General features: G+C 46.9%; 2 protein-coding genes across 5 annotated transcripts in view; one reads left to right on the plus strand and one right to left on the minus strand.

The window, feature by feature from the left end:
• Positions 1–2,906: 2,906 nt before the first annotated feature.
• Positions 2,907–9,789, plus strand: TAPBPL (TAP binding protein like). Its single transcript, XM_074854199.1, has 7 exons — positions 2,907–3,042; positions 3,329–3,577; positions 4,839–5,123; positions 5,539–5,880; positions 6,060–6,383; positions 7,434–7,523; positions 7,747–9,789. The coding sequence occupies exons 1-7, from the start codon at positions 2,982–2,984 to the stop codon at positions 7,785–7,787; spliced, it is 1,392 nt and encodes a 463-aa protein (XP_074710300.1). The 5' UTR covers positions 2,907–2,981; the 3' UTR covers positions 7,788–9,789.
• A 596-nt stretch (positions 9,790–10,385) lies between these two features.
• Positions 10,386–19,375, minus strand: part of VAMP1 (vesicle associated membrane protein 1) — a 31,072-nt gene continuing 22,082 nt past the window's right edge. For 2 of the 4 annotated variants that reach the window (XM_074854238.1, XM_074854208.1), the window contains 3 exons: positions 13,954–14,043; positions 13,707–13,867; positions 10,386–13,470 (listed from right to left, as the gene is read on the minus strand). The gene's annotated coding sequence lies outside the window, so the exon portion shown is untranslated. The remainder of the gene's footprint in view (positions 13,471–13,706; positions 13,868–13,953; positions 14,044–19,375) is intronic. The other 2 variants (XM_074854215.1, XM_074854223.1) reach the window with 2 other exon arrangements.

Below are 19,375 nucleotides of genomic sequence, written 5' to 3' on the forward strand. Positions count from 1 at the left end.
TACTCTTCCCCTTGCGACTGTTCATCCAGATAGCTACAGAGGGACTTCTTTACTTGGGGTGCAAGTTCCACAGCCACTGTGCATCTCTCTCAGAAATTCTGGACATCTTTCACATCCAGTTTCCTTACTGCTACAGTCCACATTAAAGACTCTTCTTAATTCCTTGGGTTTTAATTTCTTTTAAAACAGAACCTGCATGTATAGTACAGGCCCATTCTTATTTAGCTTCCCACTTAATTTATATGTAAGGAAATTATGATCACACACTCCAAATTTATTTCTGATGACCACCTGCTCTATGACTTAATTGCTATTTACAACTAACAAATCTTTTGTGGGTTCAGTGATGGTTTTGTGAAGGAATTTGTCATCTGTCATATTTGGAATTAGAGGCCTAAGGCCCATTATGATCATGAGAGATTATTCTCTGGTCCATAGCTCTGAAGTCAGTTTCCCCAGGCAGCGTAGTGCTTCCTGGGATTTACCTCTTTTAATATTAGCTGTCTCCCTACATAACCAGTTATGAACTTGAGCAGTTCACAGCTGACACCAAACTGCACCAGACAAAAGCCTCTTTTAACTTTCTGAGTTTCATCTAAACAACATATAACATCATTCATATGATGCTAATGCGCTATTTTTATCTTCCTTTCAGTCCTGAACAGAGAATATTTTAATACCAGAGATGACTATTCTTCTACCATATTTCTGTTACTTGCATGCTAGCTAGTTTACATCCCATATTAGTTGTTCATAATTTCTTTCCCACCAATATCCGGAAGGTAGCTACAAGTATAATGGAGCCAAAGACTTCTTGATAGTGGCAGGTGATATAACAAGGGGCAGTGGCAACAAGTTGAAGCTTGGCAGATTCAGGGTGAACTGCAGGAATGACTTTTTCACCAGAGGGTGAAACAAGTACCCAGAAAGGTGGCAGTACCTCCACCCTTGGAGGGTTTCCAGACTTGGTCAGACAAAATCATGGTGACCTGATTGAGCCAGAGATCAGACACCTCTGGAGATCTCCTCCCACCATCACTTCTCTGATTCCACAGCATCACCTGAGATTCCCTGTAGCACATGGGCATCTGCCTCCTTGGCCTCACCTGCTTCCCTTAGCTGAACTAGCCCTGTGGCTACTGGTATTTGCTGCTGCTTCTTTCATCACAATTATTATATTCTTTCCCCTTGTTGTCTAGGCCTCTGCCCATTGATACCTCCTTACCTGTCATCACATAGTTATTTAACTGGTTTTCATCTCCCTGTGTAGGAAAACAGATACGCAGCCCTGTCCCAGCAGTTGCAGCAACACTGAACGGCTCTCCTGAACATGATACCTGCACGGTAAAGTTATATTTACCAGCTAGCTTGATAAGCTGCACAACTTTTTACCAGAGCAGTTCTATTTAGCCAGCCTGATCCAGCGTACAATAGATTGCAGCTCTGGAGAATGGAAGAGAGTCCCAGCTTTAGCAGACACCTGGAGGGATTAGATTACAGAGAACAGTCAAGAAAGGATTACTGCTCTGTGAAACAAAGTCTATCACAACTGTGAGCTGCGGTGGAGCCTCTCTGCAGGCAGTAACCCACAACCCATTTCACAGCCACAGCACAGGCTGCAGAACTCCCCCAGCTCCTCTGCATAAACAGCTAATGGGCAAATCTGCTGAAATCCAGTTTTGGCTCCACCGGAGCAGGTAGAGAAACAAATCGGAGAAAGGAGCCTTGCCTTAGCAGACACTGCAGCAGCATTTGCCTGGGATGAAGGAGTTGCAGACGCTTGTGCTCTGCTTCGTTGCCCTCTGAGAGCACAGATAACGCCGGGTAATAACACGTAGAGCCCGGGAAGCAGAGATGTGTGCATCTCAGACTGAAGGGGGGGGCACGGCCTCACAGGGTGTGTTGGTCGGTGTGTGATATTACCCCGGTGAGGCAGCGGGAGAGCTAGTCAGAGCGGCTGGCCACGTCTGACAGCTCAGGGCTCCTAAGCATAACTTCAGCAGAAAGAATTAATAATCCTTTTGAGGCTTTTCCAAGAAGGACTGAAGTGGTGAGGGAGGATGGGATTGGGATGCAAGGGGGAAGTCTGTATCAGGAACCCACGTCTGGCCAGCACGAGGTGCTTCTTGGGCTGGGTGTCAGGAAATTGTACTGGCAGAGCTGTGGCTGGGGGTTAGCACGGTTTCCTGCAGGTGTGTATATGTGATTATAGCAAGCCACAGCAAGGGCGAGTTGTGTTACTGCAGGGCTAGCGAGACTGTGAAGAGAGGAACAGACCAGCAGAGAAGCAGCCGTTTTCTCTCCACGTGTCTGAAAGATGGGGGGAAAGTGGTTAAAACAGCATCAAAGCTCACCCATTTCCTCTCTCACAGTTTGTTTTTTTTCCCGTGATGTTTTTTCCCACAAAGCCAGGGATGACTTGGCAGCTGGCGGTGGCACCCCACCCCGCCGGGCTTGGGGGGGCTGCCTCACACCACCCCAGAGCAACCGGCTTCTTGGCAGTTATACGAGGTTTCGCAGGGGAAAAAATCAACCAAAAGCAACAAACCCGTTTCAACCTCCAAGTCTTTCACTAAGACAGTCAAAAAGCAAGCAGACAGAGAAGTGACTGCTTTCAGAGGCTGCTCAGCAGGGCTGGAGGAGATGAGCTCGCCCGCAGCAGCACGGTGGGAAAGGCTGATCTAACACTGACTTAAAGAGGGGCGCAGCAAGAGCAGCCCAGCCACAGATTTGGGGATGCTCCTCGATCCCGGCTGATCACGGCCCTGCTTCCCTGCTGCCTCACGTCTCCTGTGTGTGGTAAAGCAAGAATTAACAGCTTTAAGGGTTGGGTTGGTGGCTTTTTCTCCCCCCGCTTCTGCTTTGTCAGAGCGAAAGTGAAACGAAGCAGCTGGGGTCGGGTTTGTTTCTCGCGAGGGTTCCAGGGTTTGGAGGAGGCCGGGGGGCTGCTGCGGGGCTGGACGGCCAGGGGGGCCACTGCGATGCGGGGATGGATGGTCGGGGGGCTGCTGCTGTGCAGAGCCCTGCTGGCCCTGGCAGCGGGTGAGTGGCCGGGGCGGGGGGGCGCGGGGCTCCTCCTGCGCTCACCCCCACCCCACCCCTTCTGTGAAGGTCTCCTAGGGAAAACTAGGGTATTCCTAAAGGTTAACGCTGTTGCCAGAGGAGGGGGGTGTGGGGCTAGAGGGGGCTGCTGCCCGCAGGACTGGGAGAAGAACCCCAAAGAGCCCCCGCCTCCCGATATTTATCCCCCATCCCAGAGAAACTCATACGCTCTTCTTTGTTTGCAGTGGGGTTTGTGCATTCAACCAGCTCTTTTCCCTCCCTAAAGGGCCAGCGCAAGCACCCACACCAGCGCCTCCGTTTCGCAGGGTGGATATTGCCCTGGGCTGCTCCTATGTGGGGGAAGGTGTGAGGGGCTTGCTTCGTGCTTTCAGTGCCTCAGCCTCTGAGCATCCTGCCACCCTCGTGCTGAGGGGTGTCCTTGTCAGAGATGTCGGGAACTTGGATGATGTAACTGAGTACAAAGTCCCACAGGAAAATCCTGACTCCTCTTCTCCCATTGTCTTTGAAGCCTCAGGTGAGTTGGGGAGCTGGGGTGGGAGAGACACCGCTGGGGTTTGGACCACTTACATGCACCAGGCTTCTACAAATTTTTAACTGAGTTTAGACAATTAATTTTTGAATGGCCACTAAAGTTTCATGCATGATTTCCTGAATTCAATTCAACAGTTGAGACTTCAAGGAAGGAACTTTGTGGAAGATGTTAGCAAACCCTGTTGAGGCACCTCTCTCCTACTGGGGCTATCCTAGATTGCCTATCTCTTGGGAAATATTTTGTCAAAAACAATTCAGGAATTATTCCACTATACAGTATTATTGCACCCATAAAGAGCATTCACATCTTTAGTCATACGGGTGTTTTTTGTAGCAGGGAGTATGGTAATAAGTGAGCATGAAGCAGAAGGCCAGCAGTGTGTGACTCAGCTCTCCTTACGTCACTTGTGGGTGCCAACCTGCAGTCCAGCCTCTGTAGCCCTTGCTTCGTGAGTAATTTTGCAAACACAGACAAGCAAAGGTCTGAGTCTGTACTTCACTAGGGTCTTGTTTGACACCTACAGTGGTTATCTGTGAGCATGTGCTCCCGTACAAGCTTATTTGAGACATTTTCAGAGAGCTGAAGGCTCAGCAGGATCCATTAGCCTGGGTCCATGCCCTTCTTCAAGGGGCGTGGATGGACTGGGCATGGGTGAGGTCAAGCACACTACAGCCAGGCATTGCAGACACAGAGTTAATTTCCAGTGATGTCTGTGGAAAGCCTATAGGTCACTAGGATGCTTACACCTGTGCTTAAGCCCATGCTGTGGTCTAAGGCACAGATTCAGTGTGTCTCTATGTCCAGCCACTCCTGCCTTCCTGCCACCCTTTCTTTCCCTACCTGGGATGCTTCAGTGTCCTCTTCATTTCTGGATTCAGACCTAAAAAGAATAAACATTGCAGGTCTTTATTAGGCATTTCACATACACAGGTTACTTTCTTGAGCTAGCTAAAGGGAATCTGTTCTGTTTATGCTCCTTTCCTAACAGCTTCCTTTGCCCAGCATGAACTCTGTGTAATCTGGCAGGATAAAATACAACCAACAGACTGAGGGATGTAAGACAGTCATGACAAACCTCTCATACTCTTTGCAGGCCTTCATCTATTAAACCTAGCCTGGTATTTCTGGGCTCTGACTAACCCCCGCAGTGCATGATGCTTCTCCAAAATATGTGTCTCATCATCTTGCACTTTCTTTCCCCTTTTGGATTCACATGGTTAAACCTTTTCCTCTATCCCCACAGCCCAGTCGGTATCCATCCCACACGCAGAGGCCCTGCTGCATGCAGACTGTGATGGGGAGGAGGTGACCTGTGAGATGTCCCCGTACAGCTCCCAGCGGGCTGGTGAGGGGCCCTGCCATGCCTCCTGGTTCATGGCCACCCTGCGGCTCTCCAGCGGGATCAGTATCGCCCTGGTGCTCAGAGGACCCCACTGCAGCAGCCAGGAGGAGGAGAAGGAGCACGACGCAACACTGCATCCAAAGCTGAGGATACCTATGAGCAAGGAGGGGACATTGTTGACCACAGGTGACCTGGTACCCCCACAGCACCGAGGGACTCCCCAGGAGTCCCGTGCCCCACCTCACACCAGGACCTCAGGACTGCCAGGAGTTGGTGCTTAGGAAAAAAGGGGTCATGCATGTTGCCCCCCACCCTGCCTCCTCTCAGGGTTTCCCATGCCCCAGCCCCTGAAGATGACAAGCACCTTCAAGACCATGATATGCACTTGGTGTCCACCTGTCTCCCTGCCCCACTAACCCCACCGGGGCTGTCTTCCTCCAGCTCTTCTGTCCACATGGTCCCTGTGGCATTGAACAGGGTGCCTGTGCCTCCTCCTCCTCCTCCAGGTGGGCAGTTCACTGCCACCCCTTCCCACAGGAGGGTGCCTTCTTTAACCACCACATCTGTTTAACAATCTGCTTGCCTGTGTTTCTCTTTCCAGTTGAATTTCAATCATCTTCACGCAACACTTCCCTGCGCACGCATCTTGGCAGCTCAGTCACCCTTGACTGCCGCTTTGCCTTGGCTCCCAGCTCCTCGCTGTCCTTCCTCGAGTGGAGGAAGCAGCACCGAGGTAGCGGCCGTAGTCTTTTCCGGTATCAGGTGGGGAGCACAGGCCCAGCAGCACAGCCAAAAGTCCACGTGGATGTGGGGGATCTTCTGGGGAGTGGAGATGCATCGCTTAGCCTGCAAGGAGTGAGCGTGGAAGATGAAGGGACGTACATCTGTTTGGTGTCCACCCCGCTGCACCAGGCCCAGCACATCATCCAGCTGCGTGTGGCCGGTGAGGAAGGGAAGTGCCTGGGGGCAACAGGAGTCCTGTGTCCCCAGGCACTGAAATTTTTCCCTGCACCCTTATCCCATCGCTTCCAATACTCATCATCACAAGCAGCTCGTCTTGTCTCCCTTGTGGACAGGGACTTTTGTACTCCACTAAGTCAATTCCCTGTTTATCTCCTCCAGAGCCTCCAAGAGTTCGTGTCATTCCAGCAGTGGTGTCATTCGAGAGAGACGTGATGACTACTCTGAGCTGCAAAATTACTGGCTATTACCCCCTGGATGTCTCGGTGAGCTGGACACAGAAGAGTCCTGAAGATGACACGGAAATCCCTCTCTCAAACGCACGCTTCTCCAGCCACCGGCAAAGCCAAGATGGCACCTACAGCATCACCTCCTACCTCAGCATCAGCTCAGCCACAGCGCGGGCACCAGCCACCTACAGCTGCCATGTTTCACACATGGCCCTGGCAGAGCCCATCTCTGTGAGTGCCCATCTTAAGGCACCAGGTAGGTGTCAGGGGCAAAAGGATGAGTTCTTCCTCCTGCCCAGACCTCCTCCCACCTCATCTACCCACCACAGGGATCAGAACCTCTGAGTCACACCACATCTGCCTGTTTGTCCGTGCTTTTCTTCTGGTGTCCTCTCACACCCATCCCCTCTGTCCTCCTCTTCCCTTTCCCTTTCCCTTCCTCAGCTTTTATTTCACTCCCTGAAGCTTTTGGGGAGCAAGTATCTCATTTCCTTCAGGGGAAAAGAGATTTTATGACCGAAAGTGGAGCAACAGAGCAAATGTTTGTAGCACATGAGCTGGACCCCACTGGACAGGCACCAAGAAAACAGCTACCCCCCAAGGAGTTAGATACCCAGCTGGACTTGATCTTCGGCTGTAGACTGATGCTGCTCGAGAACTATAGCAAAAATCAGAATCACAGAATCATCTAGGTTGGAAAAGACCTTGGAGATCATCCAGTCCAACCATTAACCTCACACTGACCATTCTCAACTCCACCAGATCCCTCAGCGCTGGGTCAACCCGACTCTTCAACCCCTCCAGGGATGGGGACTCCCCCCCTGCCCTGGGCAGCCCATTCCAATGCCCAACAACCCCTTCTGCAAAGAAATACTTCCTAATATCCTGTCTTAACCTTCCCTGGTGCAGCTTGAGGCCATTCCCTCTTGTCCTATTGCTTGTTCCTTGGTTCAAGAGACTCATCCCCACCTCTCTGCAACCTCCTTTCAGGTAGCTAATCCTTCCCCCTGTTGGAGTTGTTGGGGTTCTTGCTCTCCTTGCTGATGGGAGATTGCTCCTCTGTCTCCTCCTGACCCAGAAGGGAAAAGCAGCAATCCTGCAGTTTAACAAGTTACGACACATCAGTCCAGCCAGTATAACCTGGCCCTGGGTCTGTGTGGCTCATGTGTGTCATGTCACATCTGTGTACCTGACAAGAGCAGGCACATGGTCAGTTGCTGGGGGAGCTCCTTTAACGGTGACAACTCAATGGCTGTCCAGCCGCTCCAGCCAAGCTAACGTCACCGATCCTCCTCTTCCTCTGCAGAGCAAACGGGATCGGAAGGACTGGTGGGGAGTTTCATTGCTACTGTCATTTTCATCGTCGTCCTCTTCATTGTGCTCAGGAGAAGAGCAGGTAGGAGTTTAAAATGCTGAGCCACTTCCTTCATGTCTGAGATGCAGCAAGGAGCATCTTCCTCTCCCCTGCACCCCGTCTCAGGAGAGATGGAGGTCAGGATATCCTGGAGGGAGACTTGGGGAGCAGATGAGCTGGAGACTCATTTCGAGTGGAAGGCAGCATGAGGTGATGTTTTGGTCTTCCTGCATCTTGCTTCTTTTTTTTTCTCTCTTCTTTTCAGCGAAACCAAAGTCTGAGCAACCTCTTAGAGCTTCAGAATAGAGGACACCCTTGTGTCACCCACCTGCATTCCTTTGTCTCCCATCCCTTGACACATCCTGCTCAGGAGAGCCAGCCCTGTCCAAATATTAACAAACGGAGCTATTGGTCAGTATGGGAGGAGTAGGACTGCCCTTGACGGAGGAGCTGAGTGACCATTCAGAGGTGGACTCACCGAAAAACATGTCTTTATCTTGGGAGGGCAACTGCATTACAGGCAACATGCATTGTTTCAGAGAAAATTAAATTGTATATAGACAAGTGTTTGTATGACTGTATGTATGTATGTGTGTATACAGATATCTGTATGTATGTGTACATGTAAATAGGTATACAACATTTACACATGTATGTAGGTGTGTATCTGTAGATGTATATAGTACATTTGGTTAATGCCCATGAGGCAGGCATTTAAGTAAGATATTTATGTATGTGTGTGCTTTAACTGTGAAGTTGGGCAAATATGTAGGCAAAATTGGTGCTTCAAAATGGTAAATCCTCAAACAGAGGAAGTTATGGGTTAAACTGATTGCAAATCAAGCAGTTAGAAAAATATGACTCTCCAGGAGAAAGTTACAGTAGGATTTTTAATAGAAATTTCACTGCTAGAAGTTTACAAGGTGGAGAAGATCTGTGCTTCTGCAGCTGTAAAAAGACAGATATGATTAAATGCTTTTCTGGCCTAACAGGGAATTTGAAGGTAACACTTAGAATATAACCAACAGTGGGAAAAAAAGCAGAAGAAAGGTGTGGATGGAAAGGAGGTATATGGCACCCAATAAAAGTGAGAATTTATGAAGCATAGAAGGTGATAAGGAGTGTTCAAAATAATCTGGAAAAACTGGATTGCTGCAAGTACTAATGGCACTTGGAGGGAGTTTTTTCAAAATACATTGAAAATCAAGACATTCTAGGCTCTTACTGGATGGGTATAGGTAAAACTTTGATAGAGAAGATTTTTGATGGAGGCTTTTTGATAGAAGATAATTGTTTGTATACAGAATGAAACAGAACTGTGTATTGATACTACATGAGGATGGTAAACAGCTTCCTAATCTATTTGAAAACTGAGGAAGGTTTTAACATCATCTATTAAGCACAGGTATTTTCAGATCAGTATCCAAGAAAATTTGCATCTCAGAATCATAAAGATTTAGCTGAGAAAACACCTGGCCCAGTGGAGTTAGGTATTTAAAAATCCTGGCATACTAGAGAAATCACAAGATCTTGGAAGAGCGTGTTGTGCCACTGTTCACAGAGAGAAAGCGAGATGACACCAACAACTGTTAGATGGTTCCATAGGAATAACCGTAGGTAAGAGAGTGTGAAGTTATTACAGGTTATCTAACAAAGGCTTCAAAAATGAAAATAACATTAATAATTTAGTATCTTTTAAAAAAAAAAGAATTTGTGAGAAACAAACCTGTCTTCATTCTTTGACAAAATAATACATTTGGTGGATAAAAGCACTGGTGCAGATTTAACAAACCAAAAACTATGTAAATTCTGAACAAAAAATAATAGTGTATGTATACATCATAATTGGCATTATATGGATTAATTACTAGCTGACAGACAAATGGCAAAAATTCATTGTCCAAAAAGAAGCAGCAATCACTGCTGGAAGCGTGTGCCTCTGAAAAAACTGTGCTGCTTAATATTTGCGTCAGGAGATACAACTGTAAAAACTATTGTTTATAAAATTTGCAAACTGCAAGATCAGTAGCTAAAGCAGAAGGAGTCCTTCAGATCAACAAAGTCACCTGGCCAGCTGAACATACCCAAACAAGAGAAGATGCTCAGTAATGCCAGTGAAGTCTCCTCAGATGCTGGACCACCATGCTGTCTCAGTGCTGTTGATCCACAAATCCCTACCCATTGCCTGACCTGTGGGAACACGTAAGAGTGACCATGGGCAGAATGTAACTGCTGGTGGAGGCAGTTTTTGCTTGTATCATTTTCTCTTCATTTTTGATGTGTTACCAATAAATATCTTTAGTTCCAACAGTTGTCTTCTGTCTGTGCACCTCCTGCACCACTCTGTGGAGTCAAGCTGACTGCGTGGCTCCACAGCCGGTGACCAGGCAGGCGGAGCCCCATGCAGAGGGGGGAACCACCAGGGACTCGGGATGGGGAGCTCCAAGGGACCCTGGGTGCCAATACCGGTCCCCTCGCCCCCAGAGGCTGCTACTCTGGAGCAGGACTCACCGGGGGCATTTTGTAGTGCCTGCTGGATCCAAAGACGCCCCCAGATAATGGGTGGACCCAGGGAGCAAGGACAAGCTGAGGAGAGCAGAAACCTCCTTGGCAACCACTGGAAAAGTCACTGTCACCTGTGACTGACAATGCTGAGTTGGAGGCCCAGCAAAGCCTGAAGATGCAACACCCACTGGCAGTGCAGGTGCCCATGTGGGGTTTTATTACATTGAAAGCTTGGAGGTGGTCCAGAGCAAAATGATGGGACCAATTAGGAAGGTCAGAAAATGCCTTACAGGGGGCACTTTGAGGCATTCCTCTGGTCTTACTAAACCAGTATCTCTCAATCACACCACAGAAAATAGAGAGTAGAGGTGGCACCGTAGACTGCAGGGAAAGGCACAGTGAGAATCAACAGCTGCAAGTTATATTTAGGCATGTTCAGAGTAGAATAAGACATAATATACTCAACAGTGAGGATGATTGTCCTAGTCATCTGTCAATAGAAATGGTAGGCTATCTCTCAAGATCTTCAAATAAAGGCCGGGTTACTTTTTTTCAAGCTGTCCGTTAATAATAATTAAAAAAAGAAATAATGGCATCAGTTACAAGAGACACTAGGTAAAATTCTAAGGCCTGTGTTATACACGAAGTGAGAGTTGGTGATTTATCTGCCTTTTTGGCCCATAAACTGACATAAAGGAATGAAAAATAATGGAGAGATGGAAGAAATGCATTAGGAGTGACTGTATTCCTTGTAAGGAGAAATATACCATGGCACTTGATTTTATTAGACTACCAGCTCTCTGATGCTCCCCACTAGAGTTGCTATGGGGAGTCCACAATTGCTGAGTCTCTGAAGGTCTCATGCTGAATTTAAACCACAAAAACAAATAAAGCATATACCCTAAAGGAGAAAAAGTAACACTTACTGATAAACAAAGTGACCTTGTGTTTAACAATGTTCCTTACATTTTAAATATAAAACACTTATTACAGAAAATGTCACTAACAGACTAAAAGTCCATCAAAGATAAACTTGATTGCATTAGAAAGACATGGATAAACAACATTATATATTCTATGCCTCTGGGAAATAGCCATGCTGCCTTCCAAGGTCAAATGTGCCGTGGCCAAGTGCCACATGGCATCACTGCCTGGCCACGTGAATTGAGAGGCAGGAATCTGGTCATCATCTGATTAGCTGCTAGGCAGACCACCCTGTTATAAGGTACACTGTGTCGATACAAATCGGTATTAAATGTAGGTGTTTTAAGCTAGTTCTTTAGGAGAATTATTTTATATAAGTCAAGAAATTTGATACACATTTTGTCAACCTGCAAAACATAAGGTTAAATTCTTTGAACTTCAGTCAACACAAGATTACTTAGGGGCTGTGGCTGCATTGTATTGTGAATATGGACAAGTCAAAACTTCTAATGCGGTACTGGAAGAGCAATCATTTTGCAAACAATAAAGCCAAGCTCAAGATTTCCACATAGGTTCCTCTTGTTTGATCATGCCTCTGCTCATTCAATTTAAGCTGGCAAAATAGATCCAGCAGTCTAACTACATTGGTTTAGATGCACTGTATGAGCGTAGCTGAAGCTCAGCTGGCATGTGCCTCAAAGAGAACATGCATTAACTAGAAGTATTTAAATAAACTGTCTAGTATTAAAATAAACTAGTATTTAAATAAACTGTCTTTACTTCAACCTCACACTGTATCATAATCGCATGTTCTGCAGCACTTCCAAAGCAACTGTGGACAGGTAGCACAGCTCAGACCCTTGTTCAGCCCTTTTCTGGAACATGACAGACACAGTACAAGAGGCCACTCTCGACCCTGAAGGTCAGCACGCAGGCCCTCTCCAGCCATGCAGCTGCTACCTACACGCCATTAGAATGCAGTGTAAGTGGCCCTGTTGCAAGGCGCAACAGTAAGGACAGGCTTAGCTAGGACTGCTTTTTAAACCATAGAGATGTCACTCTTGAAACATTTAGGAATGACATCTCTGAAAATGTCAGAAGTTGTGAGAGCTGTGCTCACCATTACATGTAATTGCCAAGTTTATCACAGATCAGCCTAGGAAGAGTTCTTCTTTTGTGCCTGAAGGGTTACAACCACGCAGCTCCCTGCAGTGGGGAAAGCTGTCCTTTTTAAAGCTTGTTCCCGTTTTGGTACCACGTGCTCAGGCTGAGAAGCTTCAAATTCCACCTGTTACCCTCAGCCTCTTGCAGACTCATAGTGAAGTGTCTAACGCACAGGAATCATTCCAAGCTAAAACCCCTCTCCCACAGTCCACCAGGCAATGACGGACTGTAACTCGTTCAAGCCTAGCATGCCACAGGAAACAGATTACCACACGGACCGTAAACATAATACTAAACTTTTCCACATCTCCCCCATCTTGGTCAATGAACAGCAAGTAATCACTGCAACCTGCTTGCTAGGGGTAGGCCAAGACAAAGCATCAGGGCCAGCATTCATGCTCTCTGGCTCTAAATTTCTTCCAGACCAGAAGCTTGAAGCAGGAAGCTCCGTTTCAAGAGCTTGGCATCACAGTCCTCGGTTGGATCGGCACAGTGAGCAGCGGGCGGTTCACACATATACAGAGTAAGATGACTCCCACGTGGCTGCAGCTTCTTGAAAGCCCACAGACATCAAGCAGTTCTTCTCATTAGCTGGATACCTGTTTTTATAGAGGTCATCTGAGCTATACATTGGCTGCTTCTCCTCCCTAGCACTGCCTGCAGGAACACCGCCCCGGGGCTTCTCTCTGTGAAGAGTATGAAATGCTGACAAAAGACACGTCTTCATTAGTACTGCACGTTTGCTTTTCTTAGTAACAGCAATCTTCTGTAGTGATCACTTTGTCTGACCTGTTCTTCATCTGGACTTCACTGACATGAGGAATGATAAGCTACAATGGGTAATGAAGCTCCTGTTACATTCCACACTCTCTCCCTCTAAAAAAACAAATCAAACCAAAAACAAACAAACAAAAAACCACCAAAGAGAAAGAAAAAAAAAAAGAAAAGGGAAAAGAGAAAGGAGAAAAAAAGAAAAGGGAAAAGAGAAAGAAGAAAAAAAGAAAAGAGAAAGAAGGAAAGGGAGAAAAGGGAAAAGGATTGGGCTTTTCTTTTCCCAAAGCTTCCAGCTCTGTTACAACCACCCCCTAACTTGTGTCCCATACAAAAGCATAGGACACATGCTTCCCTCCAGAACATGATGTGTCACACTAAGTCAGTCCAGCTCCTATCCACCACCAAAACATGCTCCTCCTCCCAGGTCAGCTGGAAATTCAGCTTCTCCCAGCACACAGAATGGTGCGTTCCCATGAATCTCCTTCAATGAGTGATGAGTGTATGCTGAAAAATGGCAGATGTCCCCTCTGGATAAAAAATTAACCGAGAAGCTCAAAAAGTCCATCTGGAGTGGAGAGGGCTGGTTTCAGCCTCCAGGACCAGCAGTAGTTGCCAGCAGTTCCTGGTGAGGAGAGACAGGAGAGAAATTAGGACCATCCCCACCCCATGTCCCCAGGTAAACGCAATGGTGGCAGCACTGGGAGCTCCTTCTGCCCCTGCAACCCCTGAGTCGGGAGAGGAGAACAGAGAAGGCCACCACCAGCAACTTCATTCCTGGTGCTGACACAAACACACCCCTCTGTCACTGCTGCTGTCCCCTTCAGTGGTAGCTGGATCAAAGTGCCTGGACCATAATACCCGTTATGTCCTACAGCAAGAGCCAACCACTCTGCAGGTCCCAGCTGGCTCTGACGTTACCGGGCAGCATTGATCCAAGCACGCATCCAAATCCCCAGGAGGGGGACCACAGCACACGCCTTCCGCAGGGTGGCAGATGACAGTATGGATTTCACAGCCTGCTTGGGAAATAAGCATCACGGAGTAGTGCACCAGGCTCAGGCCACCTTCTAGTTCCTCCACCCTCTTGGACTCTAGCTGTACTCACCTCTCATCTTTTTATTTATGCTATCTTCATCTGAAGCACAAACAAGTCCCAGAACCTCTTCCATCACCTGCCACTGGCCAAACCAGCCACCTGCAGCTCCAGAAAGAGGATATTTGATTGCAAGGGTGTTCCTGGTCATTGCACAGCCTATTTCTTGTGCTGTTACAACTCTATGCAGAGGATCACAGGGCATCACCCACCACCTGGCACCCTCAGATGCCTTCAGGAAGCATTGGATACTATTGCAGATGCTGTGCTCTGTGACCCCTCTTAAGTTTCTGATTTATGTTTTCACCTCATCCTCTCCCCTTCTTCACTCGTTCCTCCCTGTAAGCATTTGATTTCTCCCTGATTTCTCTTCCCCTATCTTCCTCCTCTCTCCTTCTCAGGGAGAGCTCAAGATTAAGGGTAAGCATATAATAATTCTCAATAATACTCTTCCAGCCTTCAAACACTTTCAAGTGAGGGACTTCCCAACTGGATGTGGTTTATGTGGTTTAGTCACCCTCTGTAGATTTCTTTTCCATGAAACTGTCCATTCTCCCCTTGAGCCTATGTAAAGTCTAAAACTTGGCACCACATTCACCACTTTCCCCTCCCCAGGTACCACACTAGCAGTAAGCATGGGTTACACACTGCTCGGAGCAGTTCAGCTGTTTTATTCTTGAGTTCCTTTAAGACTCCTGGATGAATGCCATTGCTCCCAGCAAGTTGTTACTGTTTGCTTTGTCAGTGTGTTGAACAGCCTTTTCCACAGCCGCTTCAACTTCAGACCTGTTCATTGGTGAACCCCACCCTGCTGAAGAATGGTTTCTGTCATGGATGATCTCGTCACTCAACACTTAACACAGATGCAGAGATTTCTGCAATGGCCTTATCTCCCCTGTGCACTCCTCTGATCACCAATTTGCCCTTCAGAACAGCTGGCAGGTTCCTGACATGTTTCAAGAAATATCTAAAGCTAGTTTTGACTCCTTCTGCTAGTTGTTCCTTGAAGCCTTGTTTAACCTGACTTACTGTCTTTCTACATGCAACGTGCCAAAGTTTATATCCTTCTCTGCTTCTCCCATTGTAAACAACTTCAGCTTTTTTTGACAGATACTTTTTGTGACTTCCCTTACCTGACTGAACGATGGTTTCTGTACCCCACATGAAAAGTGTTCATCCCATTTTTCATGAGCATGCCTGGTTAGTAAGGATGGCAAAGGGTGACAGAGAGTGAATTCAGGCAATGAAGATGAAAATATAAAAGGGGTGGCACTTTTGGACACACAGAAGAAAGGTGTTGGTATAGGCCATCAATGCTGGGCAACGGGTCAAAACAACAAAGGCTGCCAAAGCAGAATGGGAAGAAGAGAAGTGGCTGGAAAACAACAAGAGGTAGAGGACAGGATGTTAGCAACAGTGAAGACATCAGGTGGGAAAACAGGATTATGACCCTGAGCCTTGGGATGTCACACTGAGAGGGGGAGTGAGAAGTAAGAGGGAACATCAACATTGCCTCAACAGGTACAATTAATGTAGCGTTACAAGAGGTAGCGGACAGGGTTAGGGGTGACAGTGAAGGGCACAGGATTGTATGGTACAGTAACATTGACGTGGACTGTCAGTGAAGCAGGGCAGCACTGGACAGTGCTGATGGACAGCCAAGGAGAGGCCCAGATAGCTTGGGCCAAGGATTATAAGGTGCAGCAAAGGAAGAGAAAATGACTGCAAAGGCAGGAAAGGCAATATGTCATTGTTTTAAGAGTTAGCAGACTAAGTTCAGCCTCCTGCGCTGCAAACTGTCTGGCATGAGTCATCCGCTGGGAGATAAGTAACTTGTCAGCATGTATTTCAGTGTCACTAGGCAATGCAGACCTTCCCACCACAACCAGGCACAGTTCGTGGGGCAGTAGGGCACGATTTTCTCCTTTTTCTGAGTTCATTCACTGCTGTTCTTTCCATTCATCTCCTTCTCCTTTCTCTGTTTTCAACAGTATTTTTTACCATTTTCTTTTCCCTCTTTTTCAAATACTTCTAAGTCATGGGTTTGCTTAGTATACATTTCTTTATGAATTGCTGTTTTTTTCTTCTCTTACATTTTTGTATATATTCAAATCATATTCACACACCTGCCCTCCCATGAAATACCATCAACGTCTTATTAAGTCCTTAGCATGAAAGATCAGTTGCCTCAGTTGATAAATATGTGTGGCCTCATACCAGGAGGTATGCTGCAAATGCTTTCTGGCAGGGGATTTAGAAGGCAAAAGGTCCTAGACTCTCTTTAGTGGACCATTTTTAAAGCTACAGGGGAAGATTCTTTCTCTCAAAAGAAACCCCAGCAAAATCCACCACCAACCCAACCCTCTGTGTCTTACTTGAAGAAAATGCTTTCCCAACCCCAAAATTTGTCCAGGAATATAAACTTCTTGATATGTGAGGTGTATCTGAAACAGTTTGTCTTGATATAAAGTTAAAAGGAAAGGTGACAGAATAGTGACCATAAATGAAGAAACCTCACTCTTCTCAGTATCACTAGAAGTGGTCACATGGCTTGAGTAAGATTCACGTTTTGTTGGCCAACCTCTTCTGCTTAAAAGAAAGGATGAATAGCAGAAAAAAAAAAATCAAGCTACATCTTCAGAAAAAAATGGGTTCTTTGTCTCATGAACCATTCCAGATCTTCATGTCGCTGCTAGCCTGAGATCTTCTGAGGTTTCATAGTGCCTGGGAAGACATAAAACCTCTCAAGCAGTGGAATGAATTGAACATGTGTGAACAATTAAAAAGGAGATGGGAAAGGGGGGTGATGCCTTCTGCTCTGCCTTTTGAGAAGGGTGTGGTGGGAAGTGTTCCCTCAAGCCATTTGGCTATGAAATCTGGCCTTACCCATAAAAGAAATGGGATTTATGGATTAAATTCTCTTCTTAAGGGCTTAATTCCCCATGGATTCCCTTTTTGAGGGCATAACTTCTAGTTTATATTCCAGAGGAGGAGAGGATCACCATCACCTGAGCAGAGCCGAGAAGCAGAAGCAACATGAAACCACTGAGGTGGGAGTGACTGTGAGGAACGCCTGGAGAATTCCACGGGGCAGTGTCAAAACCGGAGGTCAGCATCAACTAGGTTGTCCTAATGTCAGCTCTAGCAGAGCTCCAGGTGGGCAGCAGTGAGCATCTGTGTCTGTCAAGCAAACGCCCGTTGTGCTGTGCTGGATGCTGTGCTGGCCCAACCCTGAGATCTCTGTTGGCTGGGGAGCAGCAGGTGTCGGAAGAAAAACTGGTCTGAGGTGGCTGCATCTGCCTCGAATTTCCAGGAACACGCTGGAGAGATCACAAAAGGGGTGGGGATGCAGGCCTGGGGAGTCAGGTGACTCTGATAATAGTTATATTGTTAGGGCTGGAATGAGGAAATTAAAGATTTCAGCTGGGGAGAACATGGAGAGGGGAACTCAAGGAGGCTCCATCTTGATCTCCCCAATCGTTAGTTGCCCCTCATGACAAAGCAGCCAGAGAACTCACTGGTTTTGACACCCAGTCCTACAGCTTTGCTCTCTGCTGTTTCAGCCTGGACTACACACCGAGTTTCCAGACAGGCATTAGTCTTAGTTTAGCTATGCCAGTGGGCGGGAATTTTCATCTGGCCATTTCCACAGTCAATCCCGTTGCAATAGGAGTGGATTGAGTAAATGGCCTCAAGTTGCACCAGGGGAGGTTTAGATTGGATATTATGAAAAATTTCTTCACCAAGAGGGTTGTCAAGCACCAGAATGGGCTACCCAGGGAAGTGGTTGAGTCACCATCCCGGGAGGTACTTAAGATATGTGTAGATGTGGCACTTAGACACATGGTTTAGTGGCAGGCTTGGCAGTGGTAGGTTAATGGCTGGACTCGATGATCTTCTCCAACCTAAATGATTCTGTGATTCTATGATCTGAGGAGCTGTCAATCTGACTGAGTGATCCTACATGAGACCCTGGTGTTAGGGAATACATAGCAGAGGTAGAGCCCATCTTCAGCGCTTCGTAATTTTCTCATGGAGGAGAGGTAGGAACTAAAGTGGCAGCTCACTCGGACACAAAGTAGTATGGCTAACGTACCTCAGGGTCTGGGGCACTGGGCTGCTTCAGCACCCAGACTGATTCTGCATTTGCAGGAAGCACTGTCCCTCATCCCACAATACAGGTGGGAGCCAACTACATTTTTCAGGAGCTAATTCAGATTTGCCAGCTGAGGCAGAGCATGAGTAGCCACTATCCAGGCTCTCCTCTGGGCTTCATACTGCATTAGAGCATGCAAACAGCAATGAAAGAGGATCCATCCAGGTCTTCTGGGGACCACTCGTGTTAACTTCATTCTCCTAGGAAGAGACACACAGTTTCCAGCAGGATCTGCTCAGTCCTACAACATTATTTTCATAAGCTCTACCCTGTAGTCTCCCACCTTTCATGCTGAAAGACAGGGATAACACACACTCCTCGGTCTTCCTCCAGGGCTCCCTTTCATGTCACCGGAATGGCTCTCTGCAGCCACTCTACAAGGTAAAAATTAATAAATACATTGAAAAGCAGCCTCCTCGGGACACAAAGGAGTGGGGGTGTGTACGTGGACATGCTCTTGCTGCTGTAGTATCACTGGTTATTTAGGATAGACACCATTGCTGCTTGGCAAGTTACACCAGCAGCAAGGGAGAAGGCATTCAACAGCCCATTAGATGGGTTTGCAAATCCCTGATGGCTTTTTAATAAGGATCCTCTTTAGAGATCACCACCTCTGCCTCAAGGGAGCCCATGAACCCTGGGTAAATAACTCCCTGTTGAAGAGCAACAGCAGTACATAGTGTAGCTTCACGTCTACCCATCTTTATCAGCTACTAGGCTGGTGCTTCTTTGGCCAAACACTGCACCATCTGTGCTGCTATTCCTTGACTGTTTGGGTTACTAGTTTTAATGCAGAAAAATATAATCAGCTGTAACTAATCCAGAAATAATCCAGAAATAATCACTGGCTTCTACCTTGCAACAGAAGGAAAACACAACTGCATATATGGATATACAAAAGAACTAAACTGATCCAAGCAGTTCAGAAACATGTATAATTTGTTACATTTGGAATCCAGACCAAACAGCAAGAGACTTTTCTTTTTTTTCCCACCACAGTAGCAGCGTGTTGAAAAAAAGTTTGTTCTATTTTAAAATGTTGTGTGCACTACAGATCATTATCACATTCCTACCTGGGCAGATAATAGACATAGCTGGTAAGGAAACATTTCAAATTTGATGCCATAAAAAATGATTCATGTTTACTCAAAGGTTGCTCAGTAGCAATAAAAAGCAGTCATGCATTCAGCTTGTGAAGGCAGAATATACAAAAGCACTGTGCAGAACAACAGGACGCTTCCCGTTTCAAAAGAGAAGGACCTAGTGACAAGCATCTGA

Source organism: Strix uralensis, chromosome 2, assembly GCF_047716275.1.
Source record: "Strix uralensis isolate ZFMK-TIS-50842 chromosome 2, bStrUra1, whole genome shotgun sequence".
Lineage (NCBI taxonomy): Eukaryota > Metazoa > Chordata > Aves > Strigiformes > Strigidae > Strix > Strix uralensis.

Coding starts and splice junctions, on each gene's coding strand:
- TAPBPL (XM_074854199.1), top strand. CDS start 2,982: ATGCGGGGATGGATGGTCGGGGGGCTGCTGCTGTGCAGAGCCCTGCTG. Junction 3,043..3,328: donor CCTGCTGGCCCTGGCAGCGG/GTGAGTGGCCGG, acceptor CCCTCCCTAAAG/GGCCAGCGCAAGCACCCACA. Junction 7,524..7,746: donor TGTGCTCAGGAGAAGAGCAG/GTAGGAGTTTAA, acceptor TCTTCTTTTCAG/CGAAACCAAAGTCTGAGCAA.